This window comes from Phaenicophaeus curvirostris, chromosome 24 (assembly GCF_032191515.1).
Source record: "Phaenicophaeus curvirostris isolate KB17595 chromosome 24, BPBGC_Pcur_1.0, whole genome shotgun sequence".
Classification (NCBI taxonomy): domain Eukaryota; kingdom Metazoa; phylum Chordata; class Aves; order Cuculiformes; family Cuculidae; genus Phaenicophaeus; species Phaenicophaeus curvirostris.
The window spans coordinates 7,434,768-7,458,198 of record NC_091415.1 but is presented as its reverse complement, the minus strand read 5'-3'; the positions used below and the strand labels follow the sequence as shown (position 1 = coordinate 7,458,198).

The 23,431-nt window shown below is 46.5% G+C and overlaps 1 protein-coding gene across 4 annotated transcripts; it reads left to right on the top strand.

Moving 5' to 3' along the window:
• Positions 1 to 1,769: 1,769 nt before the first annotated feature.
• Positions 1,770 to 18,162, top strand: LRIF1 (ligand dependent nuclear receptor interacting factor 1). Of its 4 annotated transcripts, none has more exons than XM_069875629.1 (5): positions 1,770 to 1,859; positions 7,792 to 7,867; positions 10,107 to 11,595; positions 13,104 to 13,379; positions 15,044 to 18,162. In XM_069875629.1, exons 3-5 carry the CDS (start codon positions 10,120 to 10,122, stop codon positions 15,509 to 15,511), a joined length of 2,220 nt encoding a protein of 739 aa, XP_069731730.1. In that variant the 5' UTR covers positions 1,770 to 1,859; positions 7,792 to 7,867; positions 10,107 to 10,119; the 3' UTR covers positions 15,512 to 18,162. The 4 variants fall into 4 exon arrangements, with proteins under 4 accessions (XP_069731730.1, XP_069731727.1, XP_069731731.1 ...); XM_069875628.1 differs by lacking the exon at positions 1,770 to 1,859 and adding an exon at positions 1,876 to 1,999; XM_069875626.1 differs by lacking the exon at positions 7,792 to 7,867 and having other exon boundaries at positions 1,776 to 1,859.
• Positions 18,163 to 23,431: the final 5,269 nt, after the last annotated feature.

The window sequence follows — 23,431 nt, the reverse complement described above, 5'->3', positions numbered from 1 at the left end:
CACTTCAGCTGAGCTGCCGAGCCTTCAGCCCTCTTAGAGGGAACAGAGTTCGTTCCCAACTGCCTGGTAACTGGAGTAGTTAATACCAGAGTGCCTGCATCTCCCTTAGCACCCCGAGGTGTGTTCTCCCCCACTTTCTGTGCGGTGAGGTACTGGTGGTCCTCGCCCGCGCACCCTCTCCCAATCACCAATTCCCCACATCCAGGCTCATTCCTGTCTAGCCTGGGCTCAACCCCCTCCCCCTTCACATCTAGTTTAAAGCTCGATTTATGAGCTTGGCTAGGTTTCTAGCAAGGGCTTTAGCCCCCCTAGGAGACCCATGTGTCCCGTCCTTAGCAACAAAGCCTGGGGGTGCGTGAGCCACCCCATGATCAAAAAAGCCAAAGCCCCTCTCCTCGCACCAGGGTCAGAGCCAGGCATTAATCGAATTCTTCATCCTGGTAACCCAGTGCTGTATTACCCAGCTCTCCATCCCCAGCTAATAAAATACTTCGCTGCTGAATTGGCCTGGCAGTGGAGTCATTTATAACATTTAGATACAGTCATATTCTTTCCCGTTCTTTCTAACTGCAGCTTTGCTAAAATTCCTTCTGTAAGCCTAAATAAGTTCTAAAATCACAGAAACTATACATAATATTCAAACTTATAATAGGTTAGTAACTTATAACAACTGATCTCTTTTTTTAGAATTGTAAAATAAAAATATTATTGCATTTGCTTCAGGGTCTTCAGCCAAATGCCGGGTCCCGCACTTGGGGCACAACAACCCTAAGCAGTGCTACAGACTAGAAGTCTGTCTAGAAAGCTGCCTGGAGGAGAGGGACCTGGGGGTGTTGGTTGACAGCCGACTGAATATGAGCCAGCAGTGTGCCCAGGTGGCCAAGAAGGCCAATGGCATCTTGGCTTGGATCAGAAACGGCGTGGCCAGCAGGGCCAGGGAGGTTATCCTCCCTCTGGACTCAGCACTGGTGAGACCGCTCCTCGAATCCTGTGTTCAGCTCTGGGCCCCTCACCACAAGAAGGATGTTGAGGCTCTGGAGCGAGTCCAGAGAAGAGCAACAAAGCTGGTGAGGGGGCTGGAGAACAGGCCTGATGAGGAACGGCTGAGAGAGCTGGGGGTGTTTAGCCTGGAGAAGAGGAGGCTGAGGGGAGACCTCATTGCTCTCTCCAACTACCTGAGAGGAGGTTGTGGAGAGGAGGGAGCTGGGCTCTTCTCCCAAGTGACAGGGGACAGGACGAGAGGGAATGGCCTCAAGCTCCGCCAGGGGAGGTTTAGGCTGGACATTAGGAAAATTTTTTTCACAGAAAGGGTGATTGGGCCCTGGCAGAGGCTGCCCAGGGAGGGGGTTGAGTCCCCTTCCCTGGAGGTGTTTAAGGCACGGGTGGATGAGGTGCTGAGGGACATGGGTTAGTGATTGATAGGAATGGTTGGACTCGATGATTCCAATCTGGTGATTCTATGATTCTGTGATTCTATGACTTCGTCCTTTTCAATATTTTACCAGTGAATGAGTGTCTCTCACAGACTCGATGACCTAAAAGGTCTTTTCCAACACGGTGATTCTATAGTGCTATATTATATCTTACGTTGTTAAATATTAATTTAATTTTACGGTTACATATTAATGTACCGTCACGCTCGGACCCGCCCCCCGCGCTCGCCCAGACCGGAAGCGGCCCCGCGGCCGGAAGTGCCGCGCCGGAAGCGCCATACCGGAAGCGACCCACCGGAAGCGGCCCCGGGGCGGATGTGCGGCGGCGGAGAGGCGCGCCGCTGGGCTCCCCGCCCGCCGCCGCCTGGCCATGTCCCGCCGCGCCCCGCGGAGCAGAGAGGAGCGGCCGCGCCGCGCCGCGCAGTTGTGAGTAGGGGCCGGGGCGGAGCGCGCCCCCTCCCGGCGGCGGGCCCGGCCGGGGCTCGGCGGCGCCGCCGCCCCGCGGCCGCCGCTCGCCTGTACGGCCCGGCGGCGCCCGGCGCGGCCGCGCAGGGACGGCCCCGCAGGTACGGCCCCGCAGCGCCTCGAGCTCGGCGGGAGCGGCAGCGACCCGCCGTTCACCCCGGTCCCGCCGCCGCCCTCTTCCCCGGCCCCGCCGCCTCCAACGGCCCTGGCACCACCGCTGCTCCCGGAACCGCCGTTGTTGCCGTCCCCGATCCTGCCGTTGCGTCCAGTTATGCCATTGCCGTCGTCCCCGGTCCTGCCGCCATCCCCAGTCCCGCTGTTGTCGCGATCCCCGGCCCCACTGTCGCCCTCCACCCTGGCGCCGCCATCACCCCCGGCCTCGCTGTCGCCCCCAGAACCTCCATCACGCCCATCCCCAGTCCGACCATCACCCCCGTCTCTGACCCTTCCTTTGCCCCGGTCGTGCCATCCGCCTGTCCCGGCGGGCGGTGCTCTGGGCCTGGGAAGCGTCGCCCTGCATGGCCGGGCCCCAAGAGTGGTGGGGAACGCAGTACAATCCAGTTGGAGACTGGGCACAAGCAGTGTCCCCAGGGCTCAGAGCTGGGGCTGGTTTACCTCAATATCTCTATCCATGACCGGGATGAGGGGATCGAGTGCTCCCTCAGTCAGTTTGTGGATGACACCGAGCTGTGTGGAAGTGTTGCTCTTCACACAGAGGATCTGTATGGGCTGAATCCATGGGCTGAGGCCAACAGGATGAGGTTCAACAAGACCAAGGTTGCAGAGTCCTGCACTTGGGACACAAGAACCTCGTGCAGCTCCAGGCGTGGGGAAGGGCTGCTGGAAAGCTGCCTGGTGGAAAAGGACCTGGGGGTGCTGTATGTGTACAGCAGCTGTACGTGAGCCAGCAGTGGTCTAGGTGGCCAAGAAGGCCAATAGCATCTTGGCCTGTATCATAAACAGTGTGGCCAGCAGGAGCACCAAAGTGATTGTGACCCCTGTGCTCAGCGCTGGTGAGGCCACACATCGAATCCTGGGTTCAGTTTTGGGTCCCTCACTCCAAAAAGGACATTGAGGGGCTGAAGTGGATCCAGAGAAGGGGAACAGAGCTGGTGAACAAGCCTTATGAGAGGTGGCTGAGGGACCTGCTGTTGTTTAGCCTGGGAAAAAAGGAGGCTGGGGGAGACCTCATCACTATCTACAACTGCCCAAAAGGAGGTTGTAGAGAGGTGGGTGTTGGTCTCTTCTCCCAAGTGGCAGGTGATAGGAGAGAGGGAAGGGCCTCAAGCTGCACTAGGGCAGGTTCAGATTGGACATCAGGAAAAACTTCTTCACTGAAAGGGTTCTCAGGCTCTGGCAGAGGCTGCTCAGGAAGGTGGTGGAATCCCCATCCTTGGAGAGGTTTAAAAAATGTGTGGATGAGGTGCTCTGATTTAGTAGTGGACAGGTACGGTTAGAGTTGATTATCTCAAAGGTTGTTTTCAACCAAGCAGCCCAGCTCCTCCTCCCGCTGTGCCCCTGCCCCTTGACACCTCTGTCCAGCATGTGGTGCACCTGCCCCACATGGTGGTACCCGCTCCTTGCCATCAGAAGTTTGTGTTTGCTGGAGGTGAGGGTAGTCTTGGTGCTGTTAGAGCTGTACTGGGGCTACCAGAAAACTGGGAAGAGGAAGAAGGATGTGAGATATAGGGCTCTGACCTTTCACAGGGGTAGAATAGCTTTGTACCAGCCTGTTAATCAACTGCAGTGTGAACATGCATCCACAGGCCTAGTGTGAGCTGGAGGGTTGGAGCTCGATGATCTATCTTTAAGGTCCCTTCCAACCAATTCCATGATTCTATGATTTTTTTAGGCTGTCTAAGGCTCTAGTTTTACATTCCTGCTTTAAACTAGAAGGACCTTGGCGGTTGTATTTTGGCTCCTGCAGCGTTTTGGAGTTCTCCGGTTGCCATTTCTGTTTGATGAGGGGGTTTGGGTGAGCTCATTCGAGCTACGGGGCTGCAGTGGCTATGGGAGGTGGCTCTGACACTGCTGGCATTCTCTGTAATTCCACCGAAGTTTTTAGAGCGAAAGGAGGACCTGGGCATTGATCGGTAGAGCTGTGGTTTACAATAATGCACAAGGACTGTTTCCCAGCACTTAGTGCATCCTAGAACAATTATCTGTGTGCCAAGGAATATTCCCCAATGGGTGAACGTGTTTCTGTGTGAAATCAATGTCAAACAGGAAGTGTTTCTCCTGCCATTGCTGAAAGCTTCAGGATAACGATAAACCCCAAGCCATTAGAACCTAAATTGCAGGCAGGATTCCCAGTTTTGTGTGCAAACTCAACATAATTTCTGGGTTTCCTTCAGGTAATAACCATAGAATAGTTTGGGTTGGAAGGGACCTTAAAGATCATCTAGTTCCAACTCCCCTACCATGGGCAGCGACACCTCCCATTAGATCAGGCTGCCCAAGGCACCATCCAAGCAGGCTTTGAACACCTCCAGGGGTGGGGCAGCCACAGCTTCCCTGGGCAACGTGTTCCAGGGCCTCACCTTTCTCACAGTGAAGAAATTCCTCCTTATGTCTAGTCTACATCTGCCCCTCTCCAGTTTATACCCATTGTGCCTAGTCCTATCACTACAAGCCTTTGTTAACAGTCCCTCCCCAGCTTTCTTGTAGCTCCTTTCAGGTACGGAAAGGTTGCTATAAGGTCTCCTCAGAGCCTTCTCTTCTCCAGGCTGAAAAAACCCAACTCTCTCCGGCTGTCCTAGTACAGGAGGTGCTCCAGCCCTCTGATTGTCTTTGTAGCCTCCTCTGGGCCCGTTCCAACAGTTCCATCTCCTTCTTATGTTGAGGATTCCAGAACTGGACACAATACTCCAGATGAGGTTTCACAAGAGAGGAATAAAGGAGCAGAATCCTCTCCCTCGCCCTGCTGGCCACGCTGCTTTTGATGCAGCCCGGGATACAGTTGGCCTTGTGGGCTGCGAGCGCACGTTGCTGGCTCATGTTGAGCTTCTCATCAACCAGCATGTCCAAGTCCTTCTCTGCAGGGCAGCTCTTAATCACATCATTCCCCATCCTGTATTGAAACTGGGGATTGTCCTGACCCAGGTGTAGGGCCTTGCACTTGGCCTTGTTGAACCTCATGAGGTTCTCACAGCCCCACTTCTCCAGCCTGTCCAGGTCCCTCTGGATGACATCTCATCCTTCCAGTGTGGCAGCTGCACCACTCAGCTTGGTGTCAACTGCAAACTTGCTGAGGGTGCACTCAGTCTTGCTGTCAATATCATTGATGAAGATATTAAACACCACTGGTCCCACTACAGATCCGCGAGGGACACCACTTCCCATGGATTTCCATCTGGACTTTGAGCCATTGACCACTTCTCTCTGAATGCAACTATCCAACCAGTTTCTTATCCACCAAACCATCCAGCCATCAAATTCATATCTCTCCAATTTAGAGAGAAGGATGTTGTGGGGGACCGTGTCAAAGGCTTTACGGAAGTCCAGATAGATCACATCTGTTGGTTTTCCCGTATCCACTGCTGTGGTTACCTCATCGTGGAAAGCCACTAAGTTGGCCGTACAGGACTTGCCCCTGGTGAAGCCGTGCTGACTGCCATTAATCACCTCCCCGTCCTCCACATGCTTTAGCAGAGCTTCTGGGAGGATCTGTTCCATGATCTTCCCAGGCACAGAGTTGAGGCTGACAGGTCAGTAGTTCTCAGGGTCGTCTTTCCTACCCTTTTTTAAAAAGGGCACAACGTTACCCTTCTTCCAGTCACCAGGGACTTCTCCTGATTGCCATGACTTTTCAGATATTATGGCGAGTAGCTTGGCCTCTATATCGGCCAATTCCCTCAGGACTCTGGGATGCATCTCATCAGGTCCCATATATGTTCAGGTTCCCCAGGCGGTCATGAACCTGATCCTCCTCTACAGTGGGAGGAGGTTTACCCTTTGGTCACCATCTTGCTGTCCTGTGACCCAGGAGGGGTGTGGAAAGTGGTTACCAGTGAAGACCAAGGCAAAAAAAAGTTGTTAAGTGCCAAATGACAATGACAAAAGATGTTTATTATGATATTTAGTGAGTACACAGATGGGATATGGCTGTGTAAAATAGACTACAATCTGCTAGTTCTGCTTTGTCCCTTGGTGTGTGCTTCCAATTTATAATAAATGTTATTTGCCTCCTCTGGGATTTGTAGTGGCGTGTAGTCCGTCTTTGATGTATTCATATGCATGAAAGATGAAGATTGTCTCTAAAGTGATAGCTGGGAGTAAGGGCTGGCTAAAAAGCTGCTTGCTTCTGCTTGAGAGGGAATGTTCTACTGACAGCTTCAAGGCGTAGCTGATGTTTGAGAAGTCTTTCTGGCTTTTCTATCACCACTAATGCGTTGTTTTGGGCGGCATGGCTGTGATTTGTGTTGCAGTAGTGTGTTGGGTTGTACTGGATCTGGCAGATGGATTTATTGATGGCAAATACTCTGAGTGTGATTCTGTTAATGCAAAAATTGCAGAGAGAAGATGGGTTTTAAAGTATTTGGTATTTTATTATCTGAGCATGGTGCTTTGTAAGAGTGGTAAACAATACAGTATGAGAATTTTAGACAATGAAATTGATGTAGCAATCATATAAGGAAAGAGAAGAGGAATTCTGTTTCAGTTGAGGGAAATATAGGCAAATCTTTTTATTTTTCTAGCCTGATAGAAGTAATAATCAATAAATCTTGCCGTTCCTGAGCCATCAACACCCTGGCTGACGGATCAACACTGTATGAAAGGAGAAGAGCTGTGCAGGAATGCTGCATCTCAACAACCCCCTTAGTTGAACGATAAGAGAGGTCTGGCTGTCTTCTCTTCTCCTTTCTTGAGCTCTGGCCACAGCTCCAAGAAGGGTGGCAGTGGGACTGCTGAGACCAGGGACTACACATTTTTAGAATGAGCTGGTTGCTCTTGTAGTGACTTTGGAGACCTCTCCTGTGAGTGGATGCACTGCTTACAACCTCCCAGTTGTCATGGGAAGGCTCCCCAAATCCTTTCTGCAATAGGGGCTTCCCAGCAACTGTGGACAATTGGTGCTGGATCTAATTGCTATACTTAGTTCTCTTGTAGTAATGATTAAACATATTACCTTTAAAACTGTTCCTGTTAACTTGCTGTTAATCGCTACTAATCATCTATTACCTTTCTTGATTTAATAAGTTAAGTAAAATTTGATCTCGCGTCATATTTGAGAGTTTGGGCTTTTTATGCTGATTGCACTCTGTGCTTTGCACTCTGTGGTAAAACAACACAGCAAAGTGTTTTCAGCTTCTCTCTGAAATAGCAAATGTGTCTACAAGCTGTGACAGCTAAGTCTCCTTCCTCTTGCAGAGATATCTGTGTAAATTTGTCTGTATGCAAGTTCTCAGTATCTCATCTCATTCCCTTTCCTTCTTTCTTGCCTATCTTTTCGCTTTTGGTGATTCTGCAAACCTCTAAGCGTCTGCTCTTTGTTTCAAGCAAATGAAAGTCGTGGTAATTTTAGGCTTTGCTGCTCTTCTTTGCATGGAGCATGAAGACAGGAAGCTTTTGCTTTGGGTGATCATGAAAAGCAGATTGAACCGGAGTTGAGGTGAACTGGGTTTTGTAGAGGAGGTTCTTTCCTCAGCTCACTTAACAGATCCCATCTCTAGCACAGGGTCAAAACCAGGGTTCTAAGCCCACGGAAAGGGCAGTGAACAATGACTCCAGGCAGGAATGCGAGGAATGGAGGTAGCGCTGGGAACCCGGCATTGCTGCTGGAGAATATGTTCACACAAACACACCGTCTCTCTCTGTTTTGCTTGCTTCCTCCCTCACAGATCCACTCCCCCTTCTCTTCCCAGCAGTTAGAGGTGTCCGTTTGCTTTGACAGGAAGAAGAGCATCCCTCTTCAGAGATCATCTCTGCCCTCTGATGCCCGTTTGCAGAGCTGGTTAGTTGGAGTCCAGGTAACTGTCTGTTTACTTCTAAAAGCTGTTGTGATGCAGCAGTTCCATCTCTGTGGAAGTTGCTGAAAATTCCCTTCTGAATTCACCTTCAGAATATTAATTTTTATAGATAGAAAAGAATTAAAGACTGTAGATGATGCTGTTATTGAAGAAGCCGTGAGAGATTTGAAGCCCACAACAGACAGAGATGCAAAAAGCTGTCTGGGAGCTTAGTGCTCGCTGTCTTGGTTCTTCATTATCAGTGATGCTGTGAAGTGGCTCCAAAAATGAGTCTTCTGCTTTAATGAAGTTCAAACAAACAAATATTTTTAGTTACTCTTTGCTTAAGCAAAACTATTTCTGTAAGATCACTACCCTTCAGTGCTAGTCCTTCTCAGCTGTCATTTCTGATTCCAAAACTTCCAGCTCCTTTTACTACTCAACACTCTGGTAGCAGCTTCCACCAGGAACCATGTTGGACATTGTCCATTTTTTTTCATTTGCAGTTTGTTATTTTTAAAACAAAAGTATCATGGGAATTTTCTGCCCACTGTGCTGACAAATCACGTGAACATCTGCTTTTCCACTCAGTATACCTAGAAATGTGGCATTGTACCAAAACACTGGATGTAGGAGTTATTTCTAAGGTTACAGTGAGGGAAGATCTACATATCTAAAGCCTTTATGGCTTAAATGAACAATAGTGTGGTTATTTATGTTGACCACCGAGGGGAGCATCACCCCTTGGGCTGTATCAGGAACTATCTGGCTCTGGGAGTGAAGAGCATCTGTGTGACTTCTCACTGGATGGGAAAAGGCAATGTCTTGACTGGCTTCTTGAGCAGATACAACGGTGGGACGCACGAATGGTATCTCCTGGTCACTCTGTTCCAGGCTGAGTTGGAAGCCCAAACTGTAATGCTTCACTGCCAGAAAAAATGCTGGTGTTTCCAAACTACTTGAGAGTAAACAGAACATGATACTGCTGTCATCTGGACTGGGAATAATCTCATGTCCATGTTCTCAATGCATTTATTGATGTAGAAAGTCAATGGGACAGAGCTGGAATGCTCATGGAGTCTGAAAGTGGAGTTGGGGAGCTTTGCCATGTACTCATTCTGGACCTGATGTGAAGACCATGAAACCTACTTCTAATTCATTTGGTCTCCTCTGTGCTGGTGAAAGAAACTCTGTTTTGATCACGCGTGTCTCAGCATGCCCTGTTGCTTCTACAGTGCTTTGGGCATTAGATTGATCTTCCGAGAGTCCAAGATTTCCTTGGGGAAGATGCCTGCATGCGGGTGAACTCAGTTGAAGTGGGAAAGAATCTCTATCTTGCAGTGGACTGGAAAAGTCTTGGCGTTTGAAGCAGTCACAGCTTCCTTGTGGTTTGACAAGGCTCTGTCTGTCTGTCTGCTGTTTGAAGTACCTGTCTTCATGGACAAATCATCTCCATTTATTCTTGTGATTACACTGGTGCTGTTTTCATTGTGCTCCTCCTCATTCTGAAGCCAATCCTTCTTTGACTTAGATTTCTGTCCTCATCGATGTTTGTACCTTGAGAGCATTTGAGGTTTTTTTTTCATCTCTTTAAAGATGACCACCTTTGTAGTCTGTATCCACCTAGAGACTGAGCAGGCAGGTGGGACGTAGGGTACGTATTGGTCACTGAGATCCTGTTCCACAAGATAAATGTATTCTGCATCTTAATTCTTTTCGTGTATGTATCTGTCTGAAGTAATTTCCTCTTCCATCTTGCTGTGTGACTAATCTGCCTGTGTTTTCCTGAAGCTTTCCTGAAATCCATATTTCATAGCACTGAGTAGGGAGATTAATAGTAACAGGAAGATGGGAAAGCAAGAAGTCTGGCTTCTCTGTGAAATCTGGAGATAACGTTTTTCTTTTTCAGAATGACAGGCCTTCTGAGTAGAGGAGGAGGATAATATAAGGTGGTTTTTAGGTCTTTTAACTTACTTTTTGCTTAAAAAGGATACCGTATCTTGCTGTGGTGTAAAGGCTGGGCATCTTTTTCATGCAGTTTTTGGTTTTCTGAAATGCTAACACAGTGGATCAGGATGATTTTTGCCATTGAGCTTCCTGAAGATGAGATCTGGCATTTTTCGGTTGTTAATCTGTTCTGAGATGTAGCAGCACTGGATATGCAGTTCAGTGATGCACATTAATTGAAATATCTGTGCCATTTTCACTTGTGCTCTCTTTCATTGTTCTTTTTCTTCTCTCTTTTCTTTGTTTTGTTAAGCATTGCAGGCTGTATGTACCGAGTAGTTCAGACGACGGGACCAGACGGAAAAAACCTTCTGAAATTACTTCCAATTTCTAAATCTACTGGAAGTTTTGTGCCAATAGTTCAGTCTTCAACCAGACCAAACAATTCTAAAGCGAGTATTTCTAGTCCGGTCCATCTTACATTTGAGACGCAGCTTGCCAATACTACTGCGCCTTCGTCTGTTAAGATACCCATTTTTCCATCTCCTAATTCTGGAAAGATCATTCTTACAAGGACATTAGACTCACAGGAAAGGGTTAGGGCAGGTTCTGAAAAGGAAAGCTTGATTCCAAAGTCAGCTGCTGACACCCAGAGTAGCCGTGTGTCCATGGATAGGCTGTCTGTGCAGAGCATGGCTGTAACGAGTTCCTCCAACCAGCATCGCGCTGCATATATGCTGGTGAACTCAGACAGCCTTCCCCTTGTTGTGAAGTCTCCAGCGCTGCTCTCTGGCCACCACCTCCAGATACCGGCTGATGCAGAGGTGAAATCTGTCCCAGCTTCTGTGTTACCACCTGCAGTACAGCAAAAAATACTTGCAGCTGCCGCAACAAATATGTCTAGAGGAGCTGACAGTACAAAACCGCCAACTGTTATTTATGTGTCGCCAGTGAACACAGTGAAAACAGCACTTCCCAGGCATTTTCAAGCCATTTGCCCCAAACCTACCATGGAAACTTCAAAATCAGTAATGACAGCTACGCATACAGAGAGTGGTTCTCCTCAGACAGCAACCTCAGTGTGCCCACGAACTCCAGTGAAATGGGTTGTGCAAGAAAGCACACAGTCATCAACGTCTTGCCTGATTCCTGTGAAGTCATCAAATAATATGGCTTCCAGGATCCTGAAAACACTGTCAGACATGAAGAATGTAGAAGTTAACTCAGCAAATATTTTGCCGCTCAGTTCTAGTGATCCTGATGGAAGCCAGACAAAAATCACACCTATTAAACATAACGCTCTGGTCATGTACAATGGGAAAGTCTATTTACTGACCAAAAGAGGCTTGGATGTTCCGACAGCTCAGGCTGACAAGCAAGCACCTTCCTCTTCTGATACTTCACTTAAGAAGGGGTCATCCAAGGTCATTGAATCTGCTGCAGTCAATAAAGTAACGAATCTGGTATTGTCAAAAAACGGAGGAATGGTGGTGTCTCAGAAAGATCCAAATCCAGGTACAAACTCCAACAGTTCTTCACCAGCTGGCTTAAGAAATGAATTAAAACCTGCACCTGCAGCTCTAGTGACCCCAAGTGCTAATCAGCAGGATTCAGGTGTGAACCAGGAAAAGAGTTTGCCCTTCACCAAGAGCATTTCAAGTGGAGTGACCCATGGTCCAGCAGTAGGGACACAGGAAAATGGGTGCCAAAATGGTGAGGAAAAGATCCATTCCTTCAAAGCAGCAAGGGCTCTTTTTCCTCAGCCTGAGCAAGAGTGTGCTTCCAGTGAAGACAGGCAAAAGGTAACTGTCTAATAAATGTGCCCATCACAGTCTCTGTTGAATCATTACAGGATCTTTGTTCTATTTGAGTGAAATGGCTGCTGCTAAGCTCACAGATTTTTGTAGTGGGGTATACTGTCGCTGGAAACACTGGTCTGGAGTGGGATAATGATCAGTAAATTATCTTTCTTTTTCAATGAAATTGCACTATGCACGTGAGAAAATACAGAAAGAGCAGAAAGGGGCAGGGAAAAGATAGCTTTTTATTTCCACAGAAGATAAATCATTGGTGTCAACTGAAACTGTAGGAAAGTTGTTCATTAACCTCTGAGAGTTCTTTGCTTGTGTTGTTGATGCCACACTCTCAGAGCACGGCCATTGACTGTGTTGTAGGTGGGATGTAAGGTGGAGAAGATTGCAGCTATGCAAGAGAAAAACAAAGTGCAAGAGCAGGGTTTGTTATCCAGAGACAAACTGAGTTGCACTCTGTCGGCTCCATCCTCTGCTAGCTCAGGCAGCCAAAGGTGGGAGCTGCCTTTCCTTCCTTTTGTGCTGTGACAGGGAGAGATCCACTTATGATTTCATGGCAGACAGAAGAAACTGGAGGTCTTTAACGTCTTTCCCCCTTAAGCCTTGGCCTACCTATTCTATTAAGATCTTAATGGCGAATATGTAAAATTTCCTTAGTCTCAAATCCCATGAACTCTACCTGTGAGGAATTGTAGGTCCAGGTTTCAGATGTTGAAGAGGACAGAATGAATTTGCCTGCCATTAAACTGGTTTTGGAATGATTTTTTATGCTTTTCCTTGTGGTGAGCAGACAGAAGAGAGATGCCAGCTAGGTGTATTTGTGCAAGTTTTAGACATTGAATATTTGCAGCAACTGTGGGGCCTAATTTTTGAAAAGTCATTAAAATAGCCTTTTTTTTTTCTGTTGTTTCAGTGCTGTGTTATGCCAAGCATTAGCCTTCTCATTTGCTTTAACCTCCGTGGGAGTAGTGTATCAAGTTTTTGCTGCTTTTAGTCTGTAGGTTTGCAAGCCCACAGATTGCCAGACATACCGATGTGAGATCGAACCTGTAGATCAGAAAGAGCTCAGGTTACGATGAGGCTGGATACGAGAGGCAGCTGATGGCACTTTGTTATTGTCATCAGCCACAGTGCAAACATGGAATGCGTTCAGCACTCTGGAGGTCATGCTGTGAAGACACTGTTTGATCTTCCCTTGTTACTTTGAAATGTTAGAACAGGCAATTCCCCTGTTGCTGCTTTTACTTCTGTGGTTTACAAGTTGAACTGTGCATTTCTGGGATGTTCCACAGTGTCCTTGGGTGTTTAGATAACTACAAGAGCATCAGACCTGTGATAATATATCTATAATTGGTTTACCTGTGTTAATATAACTCTGGGAGAATGGCAGGCAACATGAACATTCACTTATCTTTCTAGAAATGAGTTTTTAGTTTGTGTGTGTGGGGAGAGAAAGAGAGACTGTGACTGATGGTGCTATCACTCTTTCTGTATTTCAGATCCAACGTGACAAGATGGATTCACTGGTAAAGGTTATTCAAATTGAACACCGGGAGAAGCCGCATTGGAAACAATACTTGGAATTAAGGAAAAAATTTGGTCTCTCTAAGGAGGAGAGAGTGTACCTTAAAAGAATACCTTTAAGGACCTCCTGTGAGAAACCAGAAGAAAGGGTTGGTTCCAGTAACAGCTTGGAAAGGAGAAATGATTCTTGCAGTTCATCATCATTAGATGTGGAAATAAATCAACATCAGGAATGTGTTAAAGAGGAAAAGGTATCTTGACATTTTTCATTGCTAAAATGTGTACTGTGGCATGTGCAGAAAGCAGCGCGTCTAGTCAGTACAGAGCCATGTGTTCGTTTGGATGCTCCTGCCTCTGGGCTCATCCGGGCAAGTCGGGAATTGCTATGGTCTAGAACTTTCTAGAACTTCTGTGTGTACCACAACAGAGCTGAGTGAGTTCAGTATGACTTGAGAATCATCTAAGAATTTTTATCCTCTTTTCTGGGTTCCTTTAGAGGAAAATAGAACAACAAATGCTTTGAGGAAGACTGGATGCTCTAGTGGTGGTGGAACGGTCAAAGGGAGAATCTTTATTGCAATAGAAACTGAACCCCTGTATCCTGATACATAGTTAGAATTATAGAATCATTGAATGGTTTGAGTTGGAAGGGAACTTAAAGAGCATCTAATTCCAAACCCCCTGCCATGAGCAGGGACGCTTCCCACTGGATCAGGGGCTCCAAGCCCCATCCAGCCTGGCCTTGAACATTTCTAGGGATGGAGCATCCACAACTTCTCTGTGCAACCTGGGCCAAGGCCTCCCAACCCTAATTGTGAGGAATTTCCTCCTTATGTCTAGTTTAACTCTGCCCCTCTCCAATTTGAAGCCATTCCCTCTTGTCCTGTCACTACAAGCCTTTGTAAAAAGTTCCTCCCCAGCTTTTTTGTAGGCCCTCTTCAGGTACTGGAAAGTCGCTGTAAGGTCTTCTTGGAGCCTTCTTTAGGCTGAACAGCCCCCACTCTCTCAGCCTGTCCTTGTATGGGATGTGCTGCAGCCTTCTGCGAACAGTTGTGTTTATCCAGTAGTGCAATGGGTAGAAACAGAACAATAGAATAATAGTTTCTTGTGAGGCTTTGACATTGACTTTGAAATCAGTTAAGTGCAGTCATTTCAAGGCACTTCAGTTGCTTACGTGAGTAGGTGTGGCTAGTTGAAGAGAAAGGCATCTGCTTAGTCATGGTCATGTGGTGGTTTGTGGAAAGAAATGTACCCCTGTGCTGTCTAATTTTTGCTGTTATTAGTATCTTTATAAACTTAGTCCTTGTCATTGGCTAGGAACTCGCTTGGATCCTTCTGGAAAAGTTCCCTTGGTGCAAGGACTTCCATCTCAATGCAACGAAATGATTTTATCTGTCCTGAGTAGTTCTGTTCATAGTGCCACCCCCAGTCAAAGGCTTTCTCAGGTTTTAACAGTTCTGTGTTGAGTGCCCTGGTTTGAGCAGATCTATGGGTGAAGTACGCTAACATTTTAATAACAAAACAGCCAGCAGCAATGCAGTCTGGTAATGGATGTTGCAGTGGGTGAGCTTTTTGGAAACGTAGGCCTAGGAATTCTTCTGCATTTTGAATTTTCTCATCAAGTTAGATAGAAAGCTTTTGTCTTATGCTGTTGTTAAAGAGTGCAAGGAGCCACAGGAGCTGGTAGGTGTGCATAGAGAAGGCAGAAATGCACTGGGAGTTGTTAACTGGGAATCTTTGCTAGAAAAATATCAAATACAGAAGTATGTTTGCTGAAACTGTTGAAAGAAACGTCTCCCATGTAGTAATTCTGAGACATTTACAAGTAACTTGTAATTTATGCTTAGGGAATTGTGATATTGCCATATAGATGCTCAGTTTAACAGTACATTTTGTGTGTTCCTTGATTTTACAGATAATTGTGGATCTGGAAGAGAATTTGACTAAGAAAAGAAAATCAAAATCCTCACCACTGTCAGACAGTGGAAAGAGAAGGAAAACTTTTGTCACATCAACCACAAATTCAAATTCAGAAGGCACCAGCTCCAGTGCCACTGTAGTTACCAGCAGTGTTTCACCCACACCGGTCTCGTCACAGCAGGGTGTGCCCACAGACTTTGTGTTATCATCTCCAGGGAGTGACTTCGAGCAAGGCCTGTACCCCCAGTATAGCGATGTTACAGACTCGAGTGTTCCAGTCATAGTGTCTTGTGAAGGTAACGCTTCAGTTCTGGAAGGTTCTTTCAGAGATGATGCTTTCCTTTTGACTCCCCCAGACCTGGATGAAACGATACGGGATGAAAGAATAAACCGGCTGAAACAGCTTTTAAGAGAACGAGAAGCGGCACTCGAGGAGATGCGTAGAAAAATGCAGCAGAGCTGAGATGCTGAAGCTGGTGATCTGGACCATGTTCATCTTCATTTTAGTGACTTCAAGAAGAAATTCCATGTTTAAATTAACATGAATATTTCTGGTAGATGGAAGGTGATAATGAGATTTACAGTGTTTGTGTATTTAGAAAAGTATAGGTGTCTTGTTGAGCACCGGAAATAAAATAGTTGGACCATCAAATTCTGCTTCTGGGACAGTCTGTGCATCAAAGAATGCAGAAGACAAGCATTGTAATTATTGTATTCTTTATATTTTGAATTGAGGGGTTTCTGTATTAGTCCTAGCAAATGAACTTCCATGGCCTCCTGTGGAAACTGAATGTAAATTGCAAACCCCACTTGTACAAATATTTTTGTTTTCCTACTGTTTTCTAGTGTTTGACAACTTTTGTGAACTGTCAATTGTCATATAAGGTCAATGGTTAGTGTTTAATACGGTCTGTTTATGTGATTTGGGAATTAGACTTCAGGTAGTGATGATTTATATGAACCCTTATGGAATCTGAAGCAGTAGGAGCACCCCGTGACAGTGACCTGGATACACGTCCCTTATGCTTGTAAGCCTTTGCGAGGCCTCTGCCATCAGTGCTGTGTGGGAGTTGCATTGTGGGGTTATTTTTGGGGGAAAGAGTATTTTTTTTAAGCAGAAATATGTTGAAAAATAACTTATTGAAGCAAAAAAAGGGCATATTTCTATATCCAGGGGCGGCAGCTTTTAATAATTCTTGAGTATCTTTTCCATTGATTTGTTCAGTCATTGCTTGAACTTGTTCTTGCTGCCTTCACTTGGTGTTATTGTAGTTTTTCATTGCAGGAGAGAACGTGCACTCAAACTGTCTCTGGCATTGGAATTTTCTAGATCTTGGTAGTGCATTTCCTCACCATGTTCCATCATATCTTGCATGGACACCTTTCAGTCCTTTCTATGGTCCATGTCATTGAATCTTAAACAACCATAAAGAATTGTTTTGGCGATAGAATTTGCAATTGTTTTTTTAATGCCCATTTGTGGTTGGATGCGGCATTGCTGATCCCTGCAGAATTCCACTGCTGATTTCTGTGCATGGGAGACTATTGCTACTCTTCTTATTTTCTGTATTTTAATCAAATTTTCATTCGCAAGGTTTTTCACTGTTATCACACGTGTATGCAGGCTCTCTGGAGAGCCTCATGGACTTTGTCAGCTCGTGGACTGTATCACCCCTGCTGATACACACCTTGGCAGCGTGACAACCTCAAGTGGATTAGGGAGACACACCAGCCTTAACAAGAGAATAAAAGATGGTCCCTGCTCTGAAGACTTGGAGCTAGAGCCAGCGTAGGAGATGATGATCCTCAAACGCACTGTGGTGGTGAAGAAGGAAGGTGTGGAATGGAACTGAACTCCAGCGAATGAGATTGCTGTATGAGGCAGCTGCCTGTGACAGAGCTGGCAGGGATGACATCATCGTGGGTTCACTGTGCATGGGGAGGGAGTGTGGGGTAGAAATCCTGTCGTTTAGCATCGGGAAAGTGAAGGCAATGAGGGGCTGGTGCACAGCTGGGAGAATGATGTGAATGAATTTGGTCTTGCGCTGTCCATTCTCGCGCAGCCCCAGTGTCTGAGCTGAGAGCGTGGGCAACACAGCCGAGCGCCTGAGGAAAGAAGGTAGGAGCAGTACCCTGCGTCCTGCAGCCTGGCCGAGCTGCTTCTGGAGCAAGTGTGCATGGATGTCGTTGTGTTCTTTAGTGGTAAATGTGCAAAGGGCAAAGCAAAAAAAAAAAAAAAAAAAAAGCAGGCTGATTTAGACTAGACATATGGAAGAATTTCTTCACAGTGAGGGTGGAGGGACACTGGAACAGATTGCCAAGGGAAGTTGTGGCTGCCCCATCCCTGGAGGTGTTGAAGGCCAGGTTGGATGGGGCTTGGGCAGCCTGATCCAGTGGGAGGTGTCCCTGCTCATCGCAGGGGGTTGGAATTGGGCAATCTTTAAGGTCCCTTCCAACTCAAACCATTCTATGGTTCAATGATGGATCGGAGATGACTTTTTTATGAAGCTGATGGTACTGGTGTGGAGGGTGTCTGTGCAGTCTCATCTGTGCTCATTCCAGAAAGTGTGGAAGAAGCGTAAGTTTGGCCAAGCTTCCCTGTCAAATATAATCAGTGATGAGGAGGGAATAGTTTTGTGTGAACAGTGGGAATATTCCCTGTGTGTACATGGGTGTGATGAGCTCACCCTGGCCAGCTGCCATGTGCCCACCCAGTTGCTTGTTTGCTCCCCACTCCTGCGGAATGGGGACGAAATAGGAGGCAGACAGGACTTGAGAACTGAGATTAAGAAAGTTACAGGTAAGTAAAAGCTGGATGCAGGCAAAGCAAAATAAAGAACTTAATTACCATGTTCTATCAGCAGGCAGAGGTTGAGTCATTTTGTGGGTCTTGGCACACGTAATGCTTGCATGAGGACAAATCCTGTAACCATAAATGTCTCTGCATCCTCCTGTCATTAAGGTTTTGTTTGCAGAGCATGACATGATAGAATCATAGAACCATAGAATTGTTTGGGTTGGAAGGGACTTTAATATAGTATGGAATATCCCTTTGATCAGTCTGGGGCAATTGGATGTATCTTCCTGGACTTCAGTAAAGCCTTTGACACAGTTTCTCACAGCGTTCTGCTTGAGAAACTGTCAGCCTCTGGCCTGGACAGGCGCACACTCTCCTGGGTGGAAAACTGGTTGGCTGGAGGGCCCAGAGAGTGGTGGGAAATGGCGTCAAATCCAGCTGGAGGCCAGTGACAAGTGGTGTCCCCAGGGCTCAGTGCTGGGTCCAGCCCTGTTCAATGTCTTTATCAATGACCTGGAGGAAGGCATCGAGTGCACCCTTAGCAAGTTTGCGGACGACACTAAGCTGGGTGGAAGTGTCGATCTGCTGGAGGGTTGAGAAGCTCTGCAAAGGGATCTGAACAGGCTGGACCGCTGGGCTGAGTCCAATGGCATGAGGTTTAACAAGGCCAAATGGCGGGTCCTGCACTTGGGGCACAACAACCCTGAGCAGCTCCAGACTAGGAGAAGTCTGTCTAGAAAGCTGCCTGGAGGTGAGGGACCTGGGGGTGTTGGTTGACAGCGACTGAACATGAGCCAGCAGTGGCCCAGGTGGCCAAGAAGGCCAATGGCATCTTGGCTTGGATCAGAAACGGCGTGACCAGCAGGTCCAGGGAGGTTCTTCTCCCTCTGGACTCGGCACTGGTGAGACCGCTCCTCGAATCCTGTGTTCAGTTCTGGGCCCCTCACCACAAGAAGGATGTTGAGGCTCTGGAGCGAGTCCAGAGAAGAGCAACAAAGCTGGTGAGGGGGCTGGAGAACAGCTGAGGAGCGGCTGAGAGAGCTGGGGGTGTTCAGCCTGGAGAAGAGGAGGCTGAGGGGAGACCTCATTGCTCTCTCCAACTCCCTGAAAGGAGGTTGTGGAGAGGAGGGAGCTGGGCTCTTCTCCCAAGTGACAGGGGACAGGACAAGAGGGAATGGCCTCAAGTTCCACCAGGGCAGGTTTAGGCTGGTCCTTGAACTCCTATGATCTGTTAAGAATTTTGTTGTGACAGAAGAACCGGAGTCCTGGGAAAACTGGCTGTGAAAGCTCTCGCAGCCTTGGGTGGCAGAAGGCATTGCAGTTTCACACCATGTTTGCTGTGTGAAATACCAGCATTATGAAACCCATGGATTTAGGCTGGGAATTCAAACTTACTTTCAAGCAAATATAAAGAAAGAGTCAGTGGAAGACCTTTCAGGAATTCCTGAGTCCAGAGAGCGAAGGTGGCAGGATGTGCTGGGCAAAACCAGTTGGGACACAAAGACAACACTTGGGCCAGTTGCCAGCATCAACCTGACCCGGTGAGGTGGAGCGTCTGGACGGAACTATCCATGTGCCAGGGTGTTACTTTTCAGCTGGAGGACAACACACCACAGCAGCAGCATGAATCTTCATGCAGGTTGTCCCAGACACTGAGCTGGAGAGGCCACTTGGAAGCTGGACACCTAGAGCCCATCAGGTTCTTCCAGGACAGCCAGCAGTTGGCTGCTGTGGGTGGAGGTGTGCAGGAATGCTAGAAAGTGAGTCAGCCTGCAGAGATTTCTCATCAGGGGTGTGCAAATTCGGCTTTCAAACTGTTTCAGACAGGTTGGAAGTGACCCTGAATTTCCTACAGCTGCGTGGTTTGAGTGGATGATTTGCGACCCATTTCCAATGGCGCAGTCAGCAGTGGGAGGCTGGGTTTGGCCAAGCCCTACCTGTCCTCCTCTTGTGGGTGTGGGAGGCGTAGGGTGGTTACAGCGCAGTCCAAAGAGAGCTCCTGGCAGACAGGAAGGAAGAGGGCCCTGCTTTCGAAGGCAAGACATAAAAGCATGAGTAGTTGGTGCTGGTTTAGTCTAAAGATCCATCCAGCCCGTTATTGAGTCTCTAGTAGAGAGAAATGAGAATGGAGGGTGATAGTGGATGCCTAGAAGAGAGTGCAGAAGCATGCAAACCATATGCAACCATCAGTCATGGAGAACATCATCTTTGTCATCACACAGGTGATCAGGCCAAGTCAGCATGGGTTTATGAAAGGCAGGTCCTGCCAAACTAACCTGATCTCCTGCTAGGACAAGGTGACCTCCTTAATGGACAAGGGAAAGGCTGTGGATGTAGTGTACCTGGATTCAGTAAATCCTTCAACAGCCTTTCTCACAGTGTTCTGCTTGAGAAACTGGTGCCACTGGCCTGGGCACGTGCACCCTCTGCTGGGTTAAAAACTGGCTGGCTGGCCAGACCCCAAGAGCAGTGGGGAATGCAGTTCAATCCAGTTGGAGACCACGCCCCAAGAGCCGTGTCCCCAGGGCTCAGAGCTGGGGCTGGTTCTGTTCAGTATCTCTATCCATGATCTGGGTGAGGGGATCGAGTGCTCCCTCCGTCAGTTTGTGGATGACACTAAGCTGGGTGGAAATGTTGATCTGCTTGAGGGTAGGGAAGCTCTACAGAGGGATCTGGATGGGCTGGATTGATGGGCTGAGACCCCAGTGGGGTGAGGTTCAACAAGGCCAATTGCTGAGTCCTGCACTTGGGACACAAGAACCCCGTCCAACTCCAGGTGTGGGGGAGAGCTGCTGGAACGCTGCCTGGTGGAAAAGGACCTGGGGGTGCTTGATGGACGAAAACATGGCACAACACGCAGTGATCAATATGATCCAAGTGAAGCCATTTAATCGAAGTTCACAACACATTTTATACCTTACTTGCTGAAGCAAGCCATTGTTTTGCAAGCTGATTTGACGATTCTTCATTAGTAACAAGTAATCATTAGTTACAATACATTATTCTATTTTCTCATGAGAAACAGCTATGTGAGCATCTCAGTCTACAAATTGATAGACTACAAAGTAACAAGTCAAGGACTACCGAGGAAAGCTTCCCGTGAGAAATGAGAGGAGTATAAGGCAGAACAACTCTCTATTGTTGCAAAGAAAAACCTTGAAGACAGTGTGTTAGTTACAGCAGCTGCTTCTTCTGCAAAGTTAGCTTTAATTCTGGTGCAAAAGCTGTGAGGCCTTATGCTAAGGTGCCTTTATTTCATTTAGCATAAGCTGCTCAGTGCTTGGGGTGCTCATTAAATGCCCTCTGGTTCATAACCACCCATCAATTCCCCCGTTTTCTTTTTGAGCAATCTAAGCACTGTTGAAAGCATTCTTTATGGCCGTATCAATCATTCGTTTTACACAAGACAAAATACACGGTATCACACTTAAAATTACCAAAATGACAATCAAAATAATCAGACTTTGCTTTAACAATTCTTTAAGTCATCCTGTTAAACCTAATCCTGTAAATCAATTATCTAAAAAGTTTTCAGATTGTAATTTTTTCATAGCATTCGCCATCCCTTTCAATTTCATATGTATCGATTGAGAGTGATCAGAAAGATTCACACAACACATTTCAGCAAAATCTTCACATCCATGGCCATGAGTTAAAAGCAAAAAATCAATCGCTGCTCAATTTTGCAGTATGGCATGTCTAATACTATCTAAGTCATATAAAATCTGCGAAGTACGATTTATCTGTTTACCTGTCTAGCAAGCTAAAGTATGCAATGAATTTAGTGCCTGTATGCTCGTTATTTGTGGAAGAAAGAGAGAATCAACTATAGATAAAGCTCGGCCTCATAAAACTACATTATCATTATAGGTCTCTCTCAATTGGAGGGTGGATCTCCTTTTTTTTACCACTGTTTTGTTAAGTTCCTTAAAAAATTGCATGTTCTCTTTTTGAGGCATCGGGAAACTCAATTTTCCAATATAACAAGGCCCTCTAAAAGGTAGAGCAGGTATTCTGGGCTATGCCCTATTTCCACAAATTAAAAAGTATCCAGGTGGAAGTGCCTTTGGTTTAGTATCATGATAGGGTATGTGAGGGGAGGATCCGTTACAATAAGAACCATCATGATACCATATTCTTTGAGGTGACACATGGGTTTCAGCCCCGATAGACGGAGTACTAAAATATCAACATCCTCGAGATGAATCTGACTCTAATAAATCTAGTTCTTGTGGGGGCAACATTGTCTCATTTAAATTTTTTACTATTAGAGCCATGGCAGTGGAGTCATAACCCCACCCCATTGTTGCAGCAGTTTTATTTATAACTGTTTTCTTCAACCAATGGTCTACTGTGGTTCAATTTCGAAAGTCTTCTAGGTTCGAGTATGGTATCCCTATCAGACAAGTTTTAAAAGGGTCTCCTACTTGCTTTAACAACAAACAAAACTCTGTAATATTGGCTTTGTAGGCCCAAGAGAACCACACATTCGGTGAATTTTGTGACAGAGCCATATCAATTGTGACCGACTGAACTCCCGTTACTAAACACTATAGGCCACAAGAGAGAATGATGCTGAAGGATTTCATTTTTGACTCATTTTCTTTTTCCAGCTAAAACACTTTTCACGCTGTTTTACTGTTCTATCCCAATTGTCACTATTGTCCAAATATGAAGCACTAATAATTTTTTTGCTACATACTATTTTCAATACACAAATAAGATCACTTTTGTTTCTGAATTCTGTTTGCCACACAATTTGATTGCTATATAACCGAAATGTAAAACCTGGTTCATGACCTGTGACTATTGCAATTCTAATGGCTTGTTCTATAGTCTCGAATTGTTTTTGTAAACATCGATCACACTATCTACATGTTAATGATGCTTTTCGGTAAAAACAAACATTACATTCTCTACATACAGTTTCCACCCAAGGTTCACATTTTACACATTCTTCACATGCTAATCTCTGTTGGTGCACTTCCTTATACTCTCTTCGTTGTCTGGATTCTGTATACCCGGTGATGACCGCTCCTTCCAGGGCTTGATCCACTTCTGTGGTACCCAGTGAGGTCCTGTATCTGTTAAAACACAAGCATAACCTCTCCCAGTCATTTTAAGTTCGACAGCTCCTTTCCATTCACCTGAAACCCAGTCTTTGTACTGTACTTCGATGCCTTGCTGATCCTGGTTATTCAATCCTGATTCCAGTGATCGATGATGAATTACAATTGGAGGGCTATTCCTAGTTCCAGTGAGACGCAAAAAATTTAACACATAAGTTGCTTTTGCAATTCATTCACTAGGGGGTAATACATCTCCTCCCCCTTTTTGTTTTTGCAAAAGAGATTTCAAGGTTGCATGAGAATGTTTAATGATTGCTTGACCTATTGGAGAATGCGGGATACCCGTAATATGACGGATTCCCCATTGAACACAAAAATGTTTAAATTTTTGAGAGACATAAGTTGGCCCATTATCTGTTTTTATCATTTGAGGTATCCCTAATGCCATTATAGCAGCATACATGTGTTTAATTACGTGTTTTGCAGATTCCCTGGTCTGTGCCGTGGCCCATATGGC